At 34.7% G+C, this 23,597-nt stretch overlaps 1 protein-coding gene across 5 annotated transcripts in view; it reads right to left on the bottom strand.

Moving 5' to 3' along the window:
- The window catches only part of LOC149805093 (uncharacterized), a 53,309-nt gene extending 29,746 nt beyond the window's left edge, over positions 1–23,563 (bottom strand). The window contains exons 1-2 of one of the 5 annotated variants that reach the window (XM_089947300.1): positions 23,242–23,563; positions 22,276–22,428 (exon numbers count right to left, since the gene is read on the bottom strand). In XM_089947300.1, the coding sequence (XP_089803426.1) occupies positions 22,276–22,371 (96 nt within the window). In that variant the 5' untranslated portion in view covers positions 22,372–22,428; positions 23,242–23,563. Of the gene's footprint in view, positions 1–22,275; positions 22,432–23,077; positions 23,220–23,241 lie in introns of those variants that run through there. The other 4 variants (XM_089947314.1, XM_089947307.1, XM_089947328.1 and 1 more) reach the window with 4 other exon arrangements.
- Positions 23,564–23,597: the final 34 nt, after the last annotated feature.

Raw genomic sequence — 23,597 nt, 5'->3', positions numbered from 1 at the left:
TTTGACATCAAATTAGCAATATCACCACCGCGTTATTAGGTAAAAACGAAAATTTCTTTCTACCGCACACAGAAGATTTTCCACCATACGCTATTTTTTTATTTTTTTGTTGTAACCGTAGCTAAATCAGTAGTTGGAGCTTTAACTCTACAGCGTAAACAATATAGATTCATGTTATAAAATATATGGATATAATTGATTTCTCAGCAACTCGGCGACGAGAGCCAGTTAAACATCACCCTGCGTTACCTAATTCCATCAGAACGATTATCATAGGACCATCTGGATCGGGTAAGATGCAATTATTACTTAATTTGATAATGAGATGGTTGAAATGGGATAAATTGTATTTTTAGCACCATCCGTTGATGGTCAGAGGTGTTATGAAATATTAAAAGACTTTAACGAAATTGCAAGATTAATAAATGACGGTGAAAATAATATTATTGATTTTATAACAGATATTGATGAAGCACCGTCCGTAGATGTTTTAGACGAGTTTATTAATAATTTAGTTGTTTACGACGATGTGATGCTGGATAAACAAGCAAACCCAGCTAGAATATTTTCTCGAGGTAAACATAAAAATACAGATGTGATCTATGTTACTCAACGGTATACACAAATACCAAAAGTGATCAGAGACAATTGTAATATTTTAGTTGTGTTTAATGGCGTAGATACACACACGATGAGAAATATTCATCAAACTTGGTGCAGCGGTGACACGGATTATAATAAATTCAGAAATTTCTTTTCACGAGCGCAAGCTACTCCGCATGGATTTATAACGATAAATTTACATGATCCAAGAACAAGATATCGTGTAGGTCTTGATAAAATATTTGGATAGCAGCAGAGAGGGCGCGACCTCAATAAAGTGTCCACGTGGTAAAATAATCCTTCCTACGAAACAAAAAAAAACCCAAAAAAACAACGACGGTAAAGTAACAGCAATTTGAGAAATATTTTGGAAGATTTTATTTTTGCTTCAATTTGTGTCGACGCTTTTGGTTTAATTCGTGTCGACGCTTTTTATTTTTTTGTTCGTAGGAGGGGTTATTTTCGATCTTTGGTCTGTTCGCCCTCTCTGCTGCTTGCTATTAATTTAAAAAATTATTGTTATAATAAAATGGTACATCCGGAATCTTATACTGCAAGAATAGCTCGAGAACGATTAGAAGCAATTAAGAAATTTCTTCTGTTAGAGATTCATTTAGAGAAAACTTACGAGCGCAGCAGGAAGCACAAGCTGAGTACGAGGAAGACACTAAAATGTTATCTAAACCCGTCACTGCAGCTACTGAAAAAGTTACAACTGTCATCAAAGAAGACCTTCTTCCAGTATCAAAACAAACAGCAGAACAAACTGAAAAAATAGCAAGAAGAACTAAACAAACAAAAAAGATTTTACGAGATCTTCCAGTTGATATAGCTGCGGCTCAACCTCAACCCGTCGATGAAGAAATACATGAAGGTATTGGTAAAATTCGTACTGAGGTTGCCGATGTGAAAAAAAACTTGCACCTAAATCTAAAACAGAAAGAGGAAATGCTGAACTGATTAAAAAATTTAGAGAGAAGTTTATCGAAGATATTAGAAATACTGAAGAAGATGATTTACCCGAAAAAAATATTATTTGGTATACATAATAAATCTAAAAAATTAAAACCCAGCTATGAAAAAACAAGCGATGAAAATTTTATTAAGTGGGTATATCGTATATATTACAACAAAAATCAAGTAAAACGTTATGATTATAAATACGATGCACTTGTTAAAGAAATAAAAAACTTGATGGAGGGGGACTAGAACAAATAGAACAACAATATCGATTTTCTCCACCTTTACAACAAATAGAGAGACAACAAATAGAACAACTTCCTCCACCAAAGCAAAAACCTTCATCCTTGCAACGAGCAAAAACCCGACGACTTACTACATTGAGGAAGCCAACTGAGGAGTTTAAAAGAGAAAGGGAACAGATGTTGGCAGGAAAGGATGATGATGAACCTCCCGGCGCCGTAGGGAGTGGTCTCCTGAATACATCAGGAGGAAATAATTTTCTTTGTCCTGACAATATCCTCGATGACGTGTCACGGTTAGAAGTTCTCATAGGACGAAAACGTGCCGGAAATAACTCACCAGAAATAATTAATGAAGCAGCTGATATTTGTCAACGATTATTCCAAGGTGGTATTATGGATATCGGTGTTTACCGGGAACTTATTGATGAACTTGTTGATGATTAGTCACCGCGATTAGATAAAAGATAAATAATATAAGATGATCATACACAATAATTATCGTAGATCTGTACCGGTCAGAGTAGTGAACTCACGACTACCAGTCTACAGCGCAATTTACGGAGATGGACTTGGTGATGTTGTTCAGGGATTATTTAGAAGATTAGCTCCAAAAGTAGCACCTGTTGTAAAGCAATTATCGATGAAAGCTATTGATGCTGTTCGTGAAAAAGCTCTTGGTGCAATTATCAATGTTGCTGGTAAGGCGTTCTCGGCGATCAAAGATAGACTAGCACGATTAATACGACGAAAACGACAACCAGGAAAATTACCAAGTACTGAAGTGATGCCCGCAGATGTCATTAAAATAATAAATCAAGCTGCAAATAAAAGACTAGCAGAACTAGCAGATCAGGGACTCGGTGAATCGGAAAATAATATCTCAAGTTTAATATCAGGAAGCGGAATTTCCCGAACGCGGTAATCAACGTGTTAGACGAAAATAATTACAATAAAATGTTCAAGAGCATGTCCGACACAGCATTTGACATGGAAGCACCTGTCCTTAAAGATGAGTCTGTACGTGATTATTCTTATGACGCAAGATTACCAGATCAACGTGGAAGAATTGAACTACAAGTTCATGATACAAGTAGATACCTTCCACCCGCTGAGGCTTTTATTGAGATAGAAGGTACAATTGTAAGAACAACTAATGCCAATTACGCAGATGCAGTACAAGTTGGTTTTGTCAACAATGGCATTATGGCATTATTTGATAGCATTATTTGATAGCGCCACATATATGATTGATGGAAAAAATATTGAATTGATTCAGAAAGATGTCGACGTTGCTACAACAATAATAGGATTAGCAAGATATTCTGATGATTATACAAGATCAGCAGGTATCACGATGATGTTTGTAAAAGATAATACTGGTCACCCTGAAAGCGATCCGTATAACATAAGACGACCAAGAAATTTTGCCGGAAACGCTGATGCTGATGTGACGCCAGTAGTTCATGGTGCTAACCCAAATTTCAACTTGGGATTTGCAACGCGTAAAAATATGTTGCTAGGAGCCAATAGAAGTTTTTCATGTACAATTCCACTATCGCATATTTTTGGATTTTGTAGGAATGTTAGAAAAGTTATTTTTGGAGCTAGACACACGGTTGTTTTTGTAAGAAAGGGTGATGATAACGATGTTCTGTGGAGACCTGTTGGTGATGCTAATAAAGTAGTATTAACAAAATTGTCCTTGTGGATGCCGTTAATGACTCCAACGATCGCAGAAGAACAAAAATTGCTTTCTTTCATGGATACAGGTGGTAAATCCCTATTGTCATGGTTAACAACAAGCACAGATAGTATACAAAGTAACATTAACGGTCAGTTTACTTGGCATATAGCATCACAACAAGGTGTTTCTGCAACGCGGCATATTTTTATTGCGTTTCAGAATTATGATCGTTTAAATAATCAAGAACGTACTCATATGATATTTGACAAACTAAGTATCTCAGATATTTCTAAACGGACAACAAGAACCAACAGAAAATATACAACTAAGTTATGAACAAAATCATATAGGACGTGTATATCATCGTTTGATGTCATTCATGGGACGTGATCAAAATGTGGATACCGGTTTGCAAATATCACAACATGATTTTAGAACTTTGTATCCTATTACTTTTCGCTGGAGTATCTTGATCTATCAAAACAATCCGTCGTTGATATACATCTTAAAGCAACATTAAATACAGATGGTGGTGTTGATTACAGAGCAATCGCGGTCATACTCAGCGATAAAGCCATGTTGCTTGAAGGTGGTAGCGGTTAAATGAAAGTCATTGATGCACCAGTGGAAAATCTTTAATCATTATTTGAAGCATGGTAAGTATTTATCATAAAATGTCGTACAGTCATGTTAATGTCACTCTGAGTCCCGGTCAGGTGAAGAAACTTCAATCAAAAAACACCAATGCGGAATAAAAATATCACTAAAGCGAGATCAGACTTCTAGTGGCGGTCACAACAAATTATCGTTGACAAATAATCAGATTAAACATCTCAATAAAGCCCTAGAATCAAAAACCGGAGTTCGATTTCATCTTTCTCCGAGTGCCATTAAAGATATGGATAAAACAGGTGGTATAATTCCACTTCTTGCAGCAATACTGGTGTTAATAGCTGCTGCTGCTCCAGCCGTACCAAAAGCGGCTGCGTTAGGTGCTGTTTGAACCGCTGCTGGAATGGCGCAGAAGAAAGCAACAGGAAAGGGATACAAAAAAAGGGACGCGGCCTAAGATTACCAGGATCTCGTTGGGGAAGAGGTCTGATGCTTCCAGGCTCACTTCGTTAGACGTTCCAGCATAAAATTTTGATTTACTTAATGCTGCTAAACAACTAAAAATATCTGCCTTTAGAGGTGTTTTCATGCGAGATCAATTACCGAAACAGTCGAATGAACTCGAAACGGGTATTATTAATCTTGACTCAATTCAGGACCCGGTACTCATTGGGTATCATACGCAATTGATCCACGTGGAATTGTTTATTTCGATTCGTACGGATTAACTCCACCCGTTGAATCTATCATGTCGCGCAACGTCATAAAAAAATTTGGTATTCAACGCTACCAACACAAACAATGATAGATCCGCCAATATGCGGCCGTGAAGCAATTAATGTACTTAACGCCATATCAAAATCATCCAAACCGCCACATAAAGCCGTGCATGATTATACGAGTAACAGCTTCGTTGCGCGCAAGGTGTTTTAAACAGATCAAGGATCTTATATAATGGTTCATATTTACGGAAGATCTTCCTCTATAAGTAAGAAAAGTAAGAAAAAATCCGATGACACTGATCTGTCAAAGTACGCGACTAAAGATGAACTCGCTGATATTATGAACCTGGCTGGAGTTGACCGAGATGAAGTTGTTGTTTTTCAGGACCGATACGGTGTTTTAAAAACGAGTAATATCAAATGGAATGATATAGTTCGACGAGTACTCGGTGCGGTCACGGATAACATCCCTGTGTTTACTGACAGCGGAAAAATCAGGGATTCAAGTATATCGTTTACAACCATCAGAGATGAAATTGCAAGAAGCGTTGCTAATCGTTTAAGGAACACCGGCGACACAATGACGGGAGAACTCAGCATGAACGGGAATAAGATAGTAGTGTTGAGGGATCCAACATCCGACGAAGACGCAGCAACGAAGAAATACGTCGACACCGTAGATGGTAAACTAGCCACGTTGCGGGCCAAGTATGATGTTCACGTAAACGCGTTCACAAATCTCCGTAGAAATTTTAAATAAATTAACGAATCGCAGAGGAATTTTTTGGCACTCCGCCCACCGCTGATATGAAACTCTCTGATATCAAAACTAACATCGACACGATTAAAAAAACACTCGAAGACATCGTAGCGGGGATTCCTGAGATCGTTAACAAAATTAGTTTGATTAAAATTCCACCTGGAATAAGTCCCGGGTATATTACCAACATCGTATACACGGTATCATCTGGATTTGCAACATGGTCAACGCAGAATAAAATTATTAAATATACCGCAACAGTCACTGGCGTGTACAGGCTGTCTGTGTTCAGTGCTGCAAAATTTGAGATATTTACAAAGTATCTATGGCCACATTCCACCGATAGGTTTTCCGGGGTTGTGTCTGTTGTATTAAATAAAGGAACAGAAGAAGAATTTATACTGGAAGCAGTTGATAAGATATTAAACGCAACATCTTACTGGTGGTGTTTGGAATATGTAGCTGAAACACCTCAATTATTTACTGCATAAAATATAATGAGTACCTCAATCGACGTTCAGAAATTTAGGTATAATCAAACACGTGAATGGCAAGTAAAATTAAAAGATATCATCAAACAATATGCAGTAAAAATAAAAAATAATCGACGACGACTGGTTATTGTCGACGTGATTGTTTATTCATTATCCGCTGTTTTTGCTGAAACAGGCGTTATATTGTCAACAATGACAATGATGGCACCAGTAGCCGTGACAATCTGTATTTCAGCCACAACAACAACTGCAGGTGTTTTTAATATCGTAGCAAAAAAATATGCACCTGCATGAATGAAAAATTATCCGATTACATAATAAAATTACACACAGCAACGGTCGCATATTCCAAGTTATCTTCGTTGTTATCAGCAAGCCTCAGTGATGGAATTATCTCTGATTTCGAGTTTTCAGAAATGATTAAAATATATAACAGTGCTGTTAAAGGTAAGAATAATAATAATGACATCACTGACAACGTCAGGAGAGCTACTTCAACAGATCGTGACAAACACAGCTCCACCAAAAACAACTATGATCTCGGTAAGCTCGACTAATCCTGAATTTAGTGTTAATTTTCCAACTGCGATTCACGCGAATGAAATCGCGTTAGCACAATTACGAGTATATTACAGCTGGCCAAACATCAGATCGAAATCATTTAATGGAACACCAGCAACTAATTCGCTTGTGTTCGCTAATAAAAACAAGCCCGATGGAACACCTGATTGGGTCGTTGTTGGAATACCAACTGGTAGTTATGAGATTGAAGAGATCAACGCCGAATTTCAACGTAGAATAAAATCAATAGCAGGAAAAGAAGCAAAAATATCAATTAACGTTCATGAGCCAACTTTATCAGCAACGATTGAAATACATTCACCTGATTACGCCGTTGATATTTAACAATCTTCGATCAGAAACGTGCTAGGATGGCCTGAAATAGGACCACTAGTACCTACACCGATACCAGAACCAACACTGAATGATTTTATTACAAATAAAAAAATCGTTCATTGAGCTTCCGGAATATAGAAAAAATTATCCATGGTTGTACATTGGTAGAAATCCTGATGATTTCGAACGATATTATACATCATCAGATGGTACAAAACTTCCTATGATAGACAGAATTATATACAGTTACAAACCTGAATCACCTACTGATCCATGTATTGATGAAGAATTCATCGGCAGTTTTTCTAATAGTATTAAACATGAACACATGCGATCACTTATGACTCTACAGAGATTATTTTTAAGTATTATACAACATTACAACAGTGATATAATTCAACAATAGAACATTTGTATCAGGTTATATCAGATCTTGAGTTCGTTAATAGGGTTATTACTGAAGAAGTAATTCTGGATGGTTATGAGGTAGTTAAAAGAATTATACACAGATTGGAGGATGAAAGAGTGGATTTGGGGGAAGGGAGTTATCTTATTCTTCCAAAAACTAGAGAGAAAACAATAAGACTTAAGGATTTATTCACCAGTCATTATAAGATAACTGACGCGGATATATTGAAATTTACACTACCAGGATTTTCTACAGATGAATTGAAAAAATCTGTTAATAATGTTGTCAATAACAACTTTCCTAACATTGTTGAGGCATGGAGAAAAATAGCTCCACAGACTGATAATATCCTTAGATATAGCAACAGTCAACAAAATGACGGACGCCACGTCTCACCAGGAATCGTTAATATAACATCAACGATCGCAATCTTGTTTGTGACGTAATCGATTGTAGTTATCAAATAGATCTTGGAAAGTCAAATCAGGATCAGCAAGGATATATTTTACACACATTTACTCCTCAAGTATCTCCTGGGAGTTTGATCGTGCAAGAGCCAACCAATCCTATTTATCTACACACATATAATCAGTATTTGTCACGAATCATTTTCAAACTCACCGACCACATCGGACGATTAATTGACCTGCGTGGGGAGGAATTAATTGTGAATCTACACGTAAAGTCTTAAAGACTTTTATCGTAATGATTTTTGATCAAAGATTTATGATCAAAAATATTTTATTTTATTTTATCAGAAATATTTATTTTTCTGAAATATTTTATTTTATCAGAAATATTTATTTTTTCTGAAATATTTTATCAGAAATATTTTATTTTATAAGAAATATTTTTTCAGAAATATTCCGACGTTTTTAGTCAAATTTGTTATTTTTTCCAGCTATTTTAGTCGATTTTGTCAAAGAAAATTCATCAAATTACAATTTTTCGTCAGGTCAAACATCAAGCGGTTCTCTAATTGATTTATCGACAAATCGTTAAAAATCCTCATTTTTTTCGAAAATCATCAGAAACATTAACAATTAACAAAAATCACATGAAAATCTTCATTTATTGAGCTAATTTTACTGATTTTTAACGATTTATCGATAAATCAGTTAAGAAACGCTTGAGGTTTGACCGGAATGATATTGGAAAATTCATCAATTTTCCATGACAAAATCGACTAAAATAGCTGGAAAAAAATAAATATTTCAGAAAAAATTAAAAATATTTCAGAAAAAATAAAAATATTTCTGGTAAAATAAAATATTCCTGAATAATATAAATATTTCTGATAAAATATTACACGTGCTCGGTCGTTTCATAATCTGACATAATTTTTCTTAATTGTCTTATACGAGTACTAATTATTTTCTTTGCCTCGTACTCGCGGGATAATTCCGACCTAACTTTTTCTACTGCAGCAGAAAGAGGAATGAATTCCTTCCCTTGATCATCTTCTTCAGTAGCTAGCGACTGGAACATCGCCGCTTGAATCCGTTTTATGAACCTGTATTCAGATGATAGTGTGTGTATTCCTTGATTTTTACGTTCTTGTAAAATTTCAAAATCAGAAATTATTTTTTCAGGATTTAGTTCATCAGATATATTAATTCCGTTTTTTTCTAGAGTTTTAATATATATATATAAAATGGGGGGTCATGACCCCGTTTTTTGAAGCACATTTATAGCATTGTATTTGCAGTATATATAAATCTTAATTAAGGACAGTACAACAAATATTTGCTGCATTTGAGGCGTATTTAAGCCTAACCCCAACCTTCAAAACCCTAACCCTAACCCATTATATTAACAGTATATATAAATCTTAATTAAGGACAGTACAAACATATATCTTAAGGACAATTCGACCTCAATGGAAAATTACTGGCACTGGTTACTGCTCCATTTCGACCTCAATGGAAAATTACTGGCACGGGTTACTGTCCATTCTGAGATCGATGGAAAGTTACTGGCACTGGTTACTGCTCCATTTCGATCTCAATGGAAAATTACTGGCACTGGTTACTGTCCATTCTGAGGTCAATGGAAAATTACTGGCACTGGTTACTGCCCATTCTGAGGTCGATGGAAAAACATGTATCCATCACTGGTGACGTGGTGGGAGGGTATCTTTTTTTCCCTGTTGAGTATCGAGGGCTGGCGGGCCCCAATTAATTATAAAAATCGCTAATAAGCGTAACCACCGACAGTTGTCAGTCATGGGACTCGATCGCCGGGCCTCGAGTTCAGTAATTCTACACGCTAACAATAAGCCACGGAATCATATGACAATTTCAGACATTATTATATGGGTTTCTGAATAGATTGTGTATATTTCTGTATGGAAATAACACAACAGCGGTTTCTGAATGGATTGTAAATATTTCTGTATTAAAATGGCGGTTTCTGAATGGATTGTAAATATTTCTGCATTAAAACAGCGGTTTCTGCCTTGAAAAAATAGTCTTTTATCGTAATAGCGAAAATATCCTAAAATTGAATATTTTTCACCAGAACTCTAATCTCTGCACCATCAAATATTTTATGGTTACCTACAGATCAGTTTCTCAAGACACTGTAAATATATAAATGTAACAGCGTGTTCTGCCTCGATTTCTCGTAACAGATCGTAAATATCTGAACTCAAACAGCGTGTTCTGCCTTGATAAAATATATGTACATCTACCACTACACCATCAAACGTTTTATTACCTACAGATCGGTTTAAATATTTCTGTATTATAACAGCGGTTTCTGAACAAATTGTAAATATCTGCACTCAAACAGCGTGTTCTGTCTCGATTTCTCGTAACAGATTTATAAATAACTCGCTATATTGTACGATGTAAAATATGTTCATTCTTATATTTTGTAAGCTAAAAAACCATAAATATCTTTCACGAGTATAATTATTGATATTAATTACGACGTAGATGGTTAACTGACTAATTATGACCGTAAAAATCAGAAATCTACAGAGAAATATATATTTACAGAATTATCTCCCTTTCGCTCAAGTCCAAAAAATAAGTAGTATACGAGTGGAGAATGTTGGGACCCAAAATAAAAATTAAATAAATGGTTAATAAATATAATTCTACGTAATTACTTGATAGTGATGATAGTTTATCTCCATTATTGATACTGGAACATGATTTTCTGTTTATATTTTTTGAGAAAGCGGATTTATATATATTTTCTGCAACTTTTTGTACTGAACGCCGGCAGATGTAAAAATATCTCGCAGCTGAACTCATTGATTGAAATATAATTCCTTTGCCAGTTTCTATGTTTGTAGATTGTACTGCCCTCTTTCCGGTTGTTTTACATCTCCCAGTATTACCACGTGTATTATTCTCGCTCTGTGTAACAGCTTCAAGGTTGGATAAATTATTTTGAGGATTCCCGTCAATATGATCAATCAGAAGACCGTCTTTGATCAACCCCTTGTGACATTCATACACAAATCGATGACAGAGATATTTTTTCTTCCCAGCACCAAACATCAGATAACCAGTATTAGTAACAAAACCAACTGGTCTTTTCAACCTAGAATTTCTAATCATACCATCACGATTTGATTCGTAGTTCGTTATTATAGGATGCTTTACAAATTCTTTGCTCATTTATATAATACTATTATTTGTTTAAATCATAATTTGTCTGAAAACTTAGTTAAATAGTCCTCCACGGATTTTATAGCTCCGTCACTGACATCATTTTTTAAAATCATAATATCTCTTAAGTTCTCTGTATTTCTTACCACCACAACTCGCACATAACTGTGTTTTACCTCGTACTCAAACACCACATCGCAGACACGGTATTGGTTCTAGACTTCCGCTGAGAACGGACTGTAAATGTTGTCCACAAAATTCCTTTCTGCTGGGTTTATTACAGTGAGTCAATGATCGGATCATCAACCATTTGCAATTATCTCGTTGAGACATTGTATATATAATATTTTTTATTTAAATACTTGTCTGAAATATAATATGGGAGAATTCGAGAGATTATCCAGAATCAGGCCCTGGAAAACAAGTAAATTCAACCTCGACAGGATATCTCCTGATCTACCAATACGAGATCTGGTTGATCCGAAAAATAAAAGTTTGATGAATAAAATTCACGACGCCAAGAAAGAATTTCACGCAGATGGCGCATCTCATATATGGTCAACGTTCAAAATTATACGTGACAAACATATAATGGACGCTACGATGAATGACGAAAGAGCAGCAGCTATTATTAAACAGCTCGATGCTATAAGTTATCTTTTCATAATAAAATTTCTCGTGTTAACAGAAACAGATAATTGGATTATCCGTGACAAATATGATCCTGTCCACAATAATAAAAAAACTGTCATACTGAGTAGAAATTCCAAACCAGGTCTATTGATCGGTATTGACAAACCGTATTATGAGCGAGCGTATCCTGTAATAGCAGTTATTTATGGAATCTATCCGATAAATGACAAACCTAGCGTTGATAATCTGAAACCGATGAAATTTTCAAAAATAAACTGTGTGGCTGAACGAGTAATAGAACATTTTACAAACGCGGCCCGTGGAAACGGTTTAACAGATAAAAGACGTAAAATAATAAACGAGTGGGGCGAGATAGTTCAAGATACCGGGGCGTCTATCAAAAATGTCACTGAGTTAGGAAAAAAATTAAAATTCCCAATATCCGTAAGAACAATAACGGGAGAAATATTATATGAATCAAAATTTAAATCAAAAGGAGCTTCGATCGAAATTATTGATCATAACGCGCACGCGTGGACTAGCGCAGTAACAATATTTCCACGAAATCGAACTGTTAAATTTTATGATGATAACATGTTTGATTTTATTAACAAAACAACTAAAAACGATCCTGTGTCAGTGTGGTTATTTAAGAGCTCAGATGATGAAAAATATGATCAATTTGTGCGACCTAATGGTCAAATATATCATAAAGAAGCCCTTCATGAAGAAATGAACAATCTTGCTCAAAAATATTCAGAAAATATTGATGAGTTGCTCAGCAACTGTTTTACTGTTCCATCTGTTGCAGCTCGTGTTGCTAGAGAAAAAAATTCGTGGAAACCAACCCGAAATGAATTTCTTTCGGATATACAAACAAGTTGTGTCGAGTATAGCCACGGCGGATTGTGGAATACCAAATATAATTACAACCATATGATATCTGTTGATATGGTTGCGTGTTATCCAGGAAGTGTTCTCGGATACGGAGATTGTTCTAAGTATTTTGCAATGTTCTTTCATCCAACACATGAAATAACGCGAGTATCGATAAATGGACCATTGCCGGATTTTGATCTAACTGGATTTCCTTGTGTTGAATCATTCGAGTTTGCTTTGGATCTTCATACGATATGTTATGTTTGGTTTGGTAGACATTTCTCAGAAAAACGCTGGGCACCAATAGTTTTATTACGATATATGCTCGATTGTGCGATATTGGTATCGTTGGCGGTTGGTGAGGCAATTATATCATATAAGAAACAAACCAAGGTTTTGTTACCATCGAAGGAAAATATCAGTCTTGATGTGGTCATTAAAGAATTTAGAGAAAAATGTCCTGATGCTTTCAAGGATGATATCATCAAAGAATCTCCTAGAATCCTCGAGATTAAACTCAATAATAGCGATAAAACAGCAAAGGATCTTGGAAGAAAAAAAAAATAGGAAAATTTACTCAAGGTGGAGCATATGATCATAAACAACGTCGTGCACGATTAATACTGGATGATACCGAATACGACTTTATAGTTGCTGATGCAGCAGCGAGAAATATATTTATAAACCGCGAAGATGTTTATTTATCAAATGGAACACGGTTAGGTACGATTGTAAGCTATATGGATGGAGAATCGCCTCAGTATACGCATTTAAGATCATCGATGTTGACCTACGTGAGCATAAATTTACTATCTATGATAAATAAATTTCCTGATACCGCAGTTAGGGTTGCAACAGATTCGTTCTACATCGATAAGAAATATGCAACGTTGTTGGATGATTTCACGGACGATGATGCACTGTGGGGTTCATGGAGAATAAAGAAAGAAAATATACTTGATTATTCTGAATCAGCAGATGTTATGATCAAAGATGATTATTATAAAAATCAACGATCAAATATATCATCTGCACCATAGGTATATGATCCAATAACTAGATATAAAACGATATACATAAACGGACCGGATGACTCTGGTGAAACCACTCGAGCGATCGAACTATTTCAGAAATCAGATATGATCGTGCTTACACCTACACAGAGACTCGTGCGAGAGATGAAACAACGAGGAGTACAATCATGTACCTATCACAGCTTATTCCGATGGAAAGGTGATATATGGACATCTTTAAAGATGGGCGAGAAATACATTCCAAGGATCATCATTTGGGATGAAATATGTACAGTACCATTAGAAACATTAAAAACATTTCTTGATTAGTTGTTAACAAGAAACACTGCTGTGATAATGTGCGGCGATCATGGTCAACCACCACCGTTTGTTGGACCATCTCCACATAATTGGTTAAAAAATTTCGTTGATTATTACGAAGAAATAAATGATGATCGTAGAGCAACTGATGCAGAATTAAAGGAATTGAAAAAATTAATCAGACTACAACCGAATAAAATTCAGTGTGAAGTAATGCGCTGAATAATTTCAGAAACCTCTATGAACAACTTTCTGCAGACGTGGAAACCGAATGATTTGATAGTGGCAAGTAGAAAAATAGTTCGTTATACACTTCAATGGGAATTGTTTCAGTTACATAAACAAAAGTTTCCAGCATTGCCAGTTCCGTTATGTTATCGACCAGCTGATACACGACGGCAAAATATTGATGTTGATATACCAGGACAGACCGAGAAACAGAATTTAGTATTAAATGATATTATCACAGTTGATATCAACGCTGTTGAAGATGCGATAAAAATGAACAAATCCCCGTGGACACTAGGATACGCGATGACGATTCATTCATCTCAAGGATTAACTATTACCAATACAGTTGTCTGGATTATAGATGATCGTATCGAGTGGTCAAACTTAGTTTATCTCACAGTGTCTCGAGTCAGAAGAATATCTCAGTTGCGGAGAATTATTTTGGATGAGTCATTGATTAGTGATGATATTGACAATGATATAATAAGAAAAAAATTAGCTGATTATAAACAATCTGATAAAAAAAATCAACGCGATTTTGATCTTGATGTTGAATTTATCAGCACGTTGAAACAACAGCAGAACAATCATTGTGCAAGTTGTAATTGTGTAATGTTATGGAGATATTCAAATAATAATCCAAGACAATTTATCGTAGATAGAAAAGATAACAGTCGCGGTCATACACTAGAAAATGTAATGTTGACCTGTCTTGAGTGTAATCGACATAGGGATGCTAGTTAAGTGATCTGGGTGGTAATTGCGTATCCTCAGGAATTACTTGTAGTTGTTCACATGTAAATCCATGTTGAGGGGCAGTTGAATCTAATCTGTAGATTGCGGGTCTACCTGAGGATCTTGTTACGTTAGATATCTTATGTGTGGTAACACTCCAAATAGGATCAGTCACTCTATTTTTACCACCTTCAAGTTCATCTGGTTCATATAAATATCTCACAGTGACATTCCCCAGTATTGGCTGTGCTGAAAAATCACGTCGTTGTGCAGGTATATTTTTTTTGTAATTGCATTAATAGGTTTCATGTTGGTCGTTCGAGTTACTTCATTATTTAACGCAGTTATCACTCTTGTCTTGAATAAATTCCTTCGCATATTGATATCCAAATAAGCGCTCAGCAAGTGTTCAGTTAAATCGTTCAACAATTGCCTGATCACAATGAATTGCAGTGTCTCCTTGTCGTATTTTGACATTATATCGCTTCATCAACGATGATACTGGACCAAGAAATTCTTTGCCAGGATCATCCTGTAGCAGCTGTGGCCACTGTAGACCACTTTGTGGTCTGGGTCCACGTTGATAAATTCGTTTAAACGTAGAAGCTACTTCAGATGCTGTTTTCGTTGATAGCGGTTCTGCATCTTTATATCTACTTGCAACATCAACAATGGTTAGCGCGTATTTGTACGTTTTTCTACGTACAGTATCATGCGGTAAAAACAGAATATCAGCTGGATGAACTTCATTAGGGACGCTGACATCAAAATACACATACTGAATTTGTTTCGGTGGTGGTAGGTAAATTTGCGATATTGCCTGTTTGGATAACCATTTTTTAGCAGTAACACGTGTAACTTTTGCTGCCTCGGCGAGTTTACTAATCGCTGCATTACCTTTCCAGTATCCTCTTGGGGAATAATAAATCGTTTCCATTTATAATTAATTACCAGCACCTAGCACTAATTTACCTTTCATTGCGGATCTTACTAACCAATTAGCTAGTGATTCTCTTATATTTTTATTTTTTATAGAATTTAACGCATGAATTAATTTCACATCTGCGATATGTCTGTCTTGTAGATTTTCACTTTTATATGCTACATCATGAACATGACACGCTTTATCAATAGCGTTTATTGGATACTCACCTGGTTTTGGTTGATCTTGATTGTCAAGTCTGATATCAAGTCGAGTACCAGGACCACAATAATTATATCCTGGTAGATGTTTTTCTCCGGGGTATTTAGCCCGGGAGTTCCTAGGAACTTTGACATTAATTTAGCAATATCACCACCATCTTTTATAGGTAAAAAAGAAAACTTTTTTCTGTTACATAATGCACATCTTCCACCATATGCTATTCTCGCATTTTTTGTTGTAACCGTGGATAGATCATTAGTTGGGGTTTTGGTTCTACAGCGTAAACAATATAGATTCATATGTTTATATAATATGGATATAATTGATTTCTCAGCGACTTGAAAACAAGTGGTAGTTAAACACCATCCTGCATTGCCAAATTCAATCAGAATGATAATAATATTATAATAGGACCATCTCAATCAGGTAAGACACAATTGTTACTTAATCTTATAATGAGATGGCTAAAATGGGATAAGTTGTATTTGGTAGCACCATCAGTTTATGATCAGAGATGCTACAATGTGCTTAAAGATTTTAATGAAAACGTGTGATTACTGGATGACGATGTCATTAAATTTATAACCGATATTGATGAAGCACCATCTGTAGATGATCTAGATGGATTTATTAATAATTTAGTTGTATACAATGATGTGATGCTAGACAAACAATCAAATCCAGCTAGAATATTTTCTCAAGGAAGACATAAAAACACTGATGTGATATATGTTACTCAGCAATACGTACAGATTCCGAAAGTAATCAGGGATAACTGTAATGTTTTAGTTGTGTTTAATGGCGTAGACATACATACGTTGTGCAATATTCATCAAACTTGGTGTAGCGGAGATATGGATATAATTAAATTTAGAAATTTCTTTTCATGAGCACAAGCTACTCCGCACAGATTTATAACAATAAATTTACATGATTCTAAGTCCCGATATCGTGTGGGTCTTGATAAGATATTTGGATAAATTAATAGCAGAAGAGAGGGCGCGACCTCAATTAAGATGTAATTGCGTAAACAGCGTGCATAATAAGCTAGAAAAAATCACCAACTACAATGGAGTAATATTAATTGGAAAAATTCCGGAGAGATTTTCTCGGCAAAAGTGTCTACGCTTTTTTTAAACCTGTCGACGCTTTTTATTTTTCGATCATTTGTAGGAAGGCTTATTTTCGACATTTGGACGTTTTTAGACCATTGGTCTGTTCGCCCTCTCTGCTGCTACCACTAATGGGCTGGAGGACTGAGAACTTGATATAGTACTGAGTCAGTCATGGGAAATATCTTTCTTAACATTGATACATTGAAGACAATGCCGAAAAAAGAAGCTTCATGGCTAGTATAATTAGAAGTAAAAACAAAAATGCAACTTTTTACAAGCCATTAAAATGTTCTAAATTAGTCAAGTCAACTTTGTAAATTATTATTCAAATCTATGTATCATCAAATTCATCTGACATCTTGCCATGCTTGGTTGGTATTAAACAAAAGATGAGGATTCTACAGTGCTTAAATTATACTTGGATGCACAGCTATTCAAAGTCAGTGAAAGGCCATAAATGCACAAAACAATCAAAATGGTCATCATCAAACTCATCCAAGACAATGATGAGTTGAATTTTATTAGCAAAAGAGATTGAACTTTAATAACATAAAAGTTTGAATGCAACGGCATTCAAAAGTCAATGAGATCCCTAAGTCATTCAAGAGTCATGTTCTTATCATCAGACAAGTCATCCAAGACCTTGCTAACATATAGCTATAATGATGATCTGGTTTCAATCAAACAGAAAATACAATAGTGAGAATGTGTCAGATGCCTGTCTGAAGTCTTTCAAGGGCCATAACTTTGTAAAGTAAGGTCAGAATCTGGTCAGCTTTAAAATCATCATGTATGGCACATTAGCATCATTTTGTCCAATACTGAAAGGCCTATGCCTGGATGCTTTCTATCAAAGTTAGTTAAATTCTGTTCTATAATGTGTAATTGTTTTTTTTAATTCTATTTTTAGTAATAGTATCCATATATGATGGTGGAGCTACATCATTTGTAAAAAAAAAATGTGAAAAGCTAAGACACTTTCTGTCACACACGGTTGAATTCTGCTCTGTTTTTTTTTTTGCTTAAGTAATTAAAGTTCTATTTTTAGAAACATAAGCCATATTTGATTGCAGAATAGCATCATTTCTATAAACCTAAAAGCCCTCTGATGATTGGATACTTTTTGTTATGTGTGGTGACATTTTTATGAGTGCTTTATAGAATTAGAAGACATAAGTGAAAAGACTTTCCATTATATACTACCAAAACCCATATTTAATTGGTGTGTAGATATCATTTGCAACAGTTTGAAAGCCATTAATGCCAGACTTTTCTGTCAAAGTTGGTTAAATTTTGTAGAGCAGAAGCCATAATTTTTGTTTTCTATTTTAGTAACAATGGCCAAATTTGACTACAGACCTGATATAAACCTCAGAGGCCTTTATGCCTGGATGCTTTCGGTCATATTTGGTCAAATTTTGTTGAGTGGTTTTCAAAAGGAAGTTGTTTATATTACTTCTTTTATTTAACATTAATGCCAGAATGTTTTTAGTCACAGCTGGTTGAATTTAACTGTGCAGTGTCTTAAATGCCATTTAGTTTTATTCTTTTAGTAACAGTCACCAAGTCTGATTTGTATAAATAGTAGATTTTTTTAGTAATGACAGCCCTATTTGATTGCAGACCATCACTATTCTGCAGAATTGAAAGCAACCTAACCATGATGCCTTCTGTCAGGTTTGATCAAACTTTTAGAGCACTTTTTGAGAAGCAGTCATTTAAATCCTCTTTCTTCCAGTAATCATAGCCATATTTGATCATGGATCAGCAATATTTGTAAAATTTTGAAAGCCATCTATGCCTGGATAGATTCTGTCATATTTGGTTAAATTTCTTTGAACTGTTTTTGAGAATCTACTTAAATTTCTTTTAAAAACTTTTCACCAATATCAGACATATATAATAATACATTAACATCACTGGTATAAAACAAAAGACACGTAGGCCAGGATGCTATCTGTAAAAGTTTGTTAAATTCTGTAAATTGTTTTGGTTGAGAAGCTATTTAAACGTTTCTCTATTTTTTTTAACAGAGGTTATATTTTGTAATGGATTACCATAACTGAATAGATGTTGAAGCCCATTTATGAGAAGAATTGAAATTACCAATTGTGATTGTGTGATAATGTCATAAACTCACTTGGTTTTACAACCAGTTGAGCTAGAAATATATTGAACACTGAACTCATCTGAGACCTTGTATAGGTAGGTGAAGTTTTGCCAATATAGTTAAAACAAAAAATGTAAATGCAGGTGTTCACAAATGAAAAGAATGCTGATTATATGTAAATGAAGGGTAATATTAAGACTCTGTAAAATGTGGTCAAAATCTAGGCATCATCTAACTCATTCTGAGCCTTTGTTATGAAAAATGTAGATTTGATTGAAATGAAATAAAATATGTGAATACTAGTTTTCTTGACCCATTGGGATGCATATTCTAAACTGATTAATGGCAAGAACTCTTAGAAACAAAAGCCAAATCTGCTCATCAGTGAACTCAGATGAGCCTTTTTTGGCATGAAGCTTCACAGCAAATTAGGTTTGAAAACAAATACTAAATGTACATGCTATTGTTTGTGAATGGTAAAGGTCCATAACTTGAACTTTAGAGAAATGTGCTCATCATCAAAATTTTCTAAGGCATTGTTGAAATGAAGCTTTACAGTAAATTTGATTTAAATCTATTAATGTGGAAGTCTGAGTGTTCACAAACATGTTGATTAGCAATTTCATGCTAAGATGATCACTGCTGTAATTCAAACAAACATACGTAACAAAAATACTCATTAATGAATTTATCTGAGCCCTTGTTGAGATTCAGCTTCACTGGAAATTTGGTTAGAATCTTAAAATAAATGCTGAATCTAGAGTGTTGACAATGCCATGCTTAGCAATGTCTATGATAATGCGATCCATAGCTGAACTTCAAATATGTACAGAAAAGGCTCATTGAATTTCTCTTAAGCAAACTCCACTGAGCTGTTGTTGCAATGAATCTTTTCAGCAAAATGGGTTCAATCATAATGTAATTACTGGAGCATATTGAGCCAGACAGATGACAGCACAGACAGAATGATGGACAATGACTATTTTATCTCCCCTTGCCTTAGCAACAGGGACAATTAAACAGCAGATGCAGGAATTTCAAATAAATGATAAGAATAACAATGAGATTTTGTTCCAGACTAAGCAAATCTGCAAGTACTGGCTTTGAAATGAGGAGCAGTGCTCATCAAGATTCATCCCCTAAACTGCAAAGCACAGGTAATCATGAGCTGAATCCAGAAATCTTAACTTTAGCCAGTAAAATATAAAAAGTAGGTCACAGTGACCATTTCTGAATGTGTGTGGTATTAAGAAAGATGTATATAATCATCCTGCTTCATAAATTCAGGAGAAAATATTAAAACACAAATTTAACTAAAGATAGTAGTTGTTTCTCACAGTCCATTTTAGGCTGGCATCACGCCATACTGAGCATTTTCCTCTCTGAGCCATTTTACCAGCATCCACTATGTCCTTTTTCCAACAACTTGCCCTTTCTTCAGAAGCAAACGGCCATTTTTGTGCATTAGTAATACTTATTTATATGCTTGATTTTAATGTCTATGATCACAAGTTGCAATTAATCTGTGCCCAAAGCTTAGGCTATTTTTTATCCACTGATTAACACCACATGGAGATGCACAAATAGTGATAAAGGAGGTCTTTGTTCATTTGCTTACAGATTTGTCTCCAATGACAATGCCCAGTTTTGTTCCTGCAAACATAAAGTCACTTATGCACTCAATTTAATTTTAATATATGATTATAAGAGGCAGCATGGCCACATAAGTTAATACTAAATAACACCATACACAAAAAAGGTCTTTGTTTACTGGAACTGAATGACTCACAGCAGTGTGTACACACACAGGATGTTTACACACTATTATTATTATAATTATTATTATTATTATTATTATTATTATTAACAAGAACAACAATTCATGATAAAATGATGTGTCCTTCTGAGAATGATTATATGCATTTAAAATGCCTTTTCTGTGCTTAAAGTGTCCTTTCTGGAGGATAATTACCATGCTCTTTTTCAATTCAACAGGAAACACAGTGACCTACTGTACAACTGACTGTGTAGTACTCACTGAGATGCATACCCTCACCAAGTTTCATGATTCCAGGTATATCATTATATTTACAGGTGGTTTAAAATCTGTGCTCACAGTGACCTTCTTTTGTTATAAAGATGTGGTACTAAAAGAAATGGAAATAATCACCCAGTTTGATGATTCTGGCATGAACAGTGCTTAAAACTGAACTGACATTTGTGAAAAATTCATGTAGAAAAAAGAACAAAATGTGAAAATAAATGTGTGAAGATTGTACATCAGGTTTGCAAGTCCTACTTTTATTTCTTCATTAAAACCCTCCTGTAATTAGAAAAATTCTTTTTTTAATACTTTTCTTGTGATGTTATGTTCAATTATTGAGCAAGCTCAAATCTTTCAAGACAAGTTTATTTTTTATACCAGCTTGCTGACTTTTATCAAATTTATCCAGCCATGGCTTTTATCTGTACAGATTATGATACTGATGCGATTGGTGTTAAAACAATCATCAAAAAATAATTTTTATTAAATCATTTTTCTTCCTCATTACGTCCATCTATCTAGATGCCACAGTTGCTCCATTATTAGTGACTGAAAAAGTGTTAACTGAATTCCTTCCAGTGGATCAGTTCACGTTGGCTACTATACATGGGGCAAAGCACTTTATTCTAATTATCTCACTAATTAACCTACTTTTTGCTGCTGTGCTGTAAAATATGAAACTTCATCAAATCCATCTAGCTGTCTGTCCATCTATCTACCCAGTTGTCTATCTATTCTTATTTTAATAATTGGTAAATTCAGAATCCTGTTACACTACCAACCTTGCTATAATGCCTTTTTGATCAATGACAAATGTTGGTCTTACCACAAGTGTAGACTGTGTAGAGTTAAACACTGAATAAAAAGTTTACTTTTCACCCAAATTTGCTTTTAGATTTGTAACAAGGTAGTTTCAGGAATTTAAAGTGTTGTTTTCATAAGCATCAATGAAAAAGGCAATAACCTATTAGCATTACCTTTGCCATTTGTAATACATACATATGTAATGCTGATGTGGATGAAGTTATAGCACATATTTACCTCTGCATGTTGAAGTGATTTCTGCAGCTTTTTTATTGCTGCAAGTGGAACTCCTTCTGCTTTGTTTGATTTGCTACTCCGAAACAATGATGTCATAGTAGAGTAGAACAGATAACCCTTTCAATATAGTTCAGACCTCCCCTCTTATGATGGCTGCTGGACATATAATATGAACAAAAGATTGATAATCAAAGAAATATATATATATATATATATATATATATATATATATATATATATATATATACAAATTGATGAAATAAAAGATATTATTCATGGTGGGGATTGCATACAAAATAGATATCAAATATTAATAGAGACCATAAAGCCTCAACTTCCAAAAATAAACAAATGAAACCAAAGCATACAGAGTGACAGTCACACGATGTAAGACATGTACCCTATTATTTAATTTTCTTTGTCATTTGGGTCGACCTAAACATAATTATCGATGCATCAAGGTAAAGTAAAAGTCACACTGGTCATGTAAGCTCCTTTAGTGATATAAATGTAAAAAAAATTAATATTAGTTTTAAAATTTAATCTAAATATAGTTCTAACAAAGTTTATTCAATCATGATTTTTAGTGATCTGCAAAATAATTGTCTTAACAAAAGTTCCAGATGGAAATTAGCAGTTCGGCATAGACTCGGTGAAGAAAGATGCTATTGCCAAAGTAATGGATTGAACTATTACTAGTGCAGGGGGAATAATGATGAGCTCTGAGTCACTTTTTGCAGCTATAGTTGTCATTTTGGAGAATTTGATTACATATACTTTTAAATGGCGTTCATTCACTTACTTCGCTTCTTGTACATCAAATTTCCATGAAGCCCTATCTATGCGAGTTGCACTATCGTATCATATAGACGTCTTACATTGTTGGGCTAGCCAAGTGACAGAAGTTCCTCAAATAGGTAACATCTTTGCTGAATATTTTAAAGATCAAAATTGTTATATGATTACCTCAAAATATTTCTTGCCATGTATCATTTTTCTTCGAATTCAGATAATTTTTACCATATACTTTTCTTTTACTTACATACTGAAAGTGAGCTTCCAACGATCTACTTTCGATTTTGAAGATTATTTACACACGTAGCCTGGAACGCTGTATTATCGCGGTACTTAATGTTCTTATCGGTACATAATAAAACTGTTTTGCTATTGCTGCTTACTTATTATTTATAACGTTTCAATGACTTTCCCTCTTTCTATTCCTATAAGAATGCTTTGTCAATCGAAGCTCGTAAATGTAAATATAAGAGCATATGGTGGCTGACCGAGATTAACGTTCCATGGGGGAACAACTCTATATTATC

This window comes from Sinohyriopsis cumingii, chromosome 2, assembly GCF_028554795.1.
Source record: "Sinohyriopsis cumingii isolate HCF-2022 chromosome 2, ASM2855479v2, whole genome shotgun sequence".
NCBI lineage: Eukaryota > Metazoa > Mollusca > Bivalvia > Unionida > Unionidae > Sinohyriopsis > Sinohyriopsis cumingii.
The sequence above is the reverse complement of the archived record's forward strand: the minus strand, read 5'-3'. Positions and strand labels throughout refer to the sequence as shown.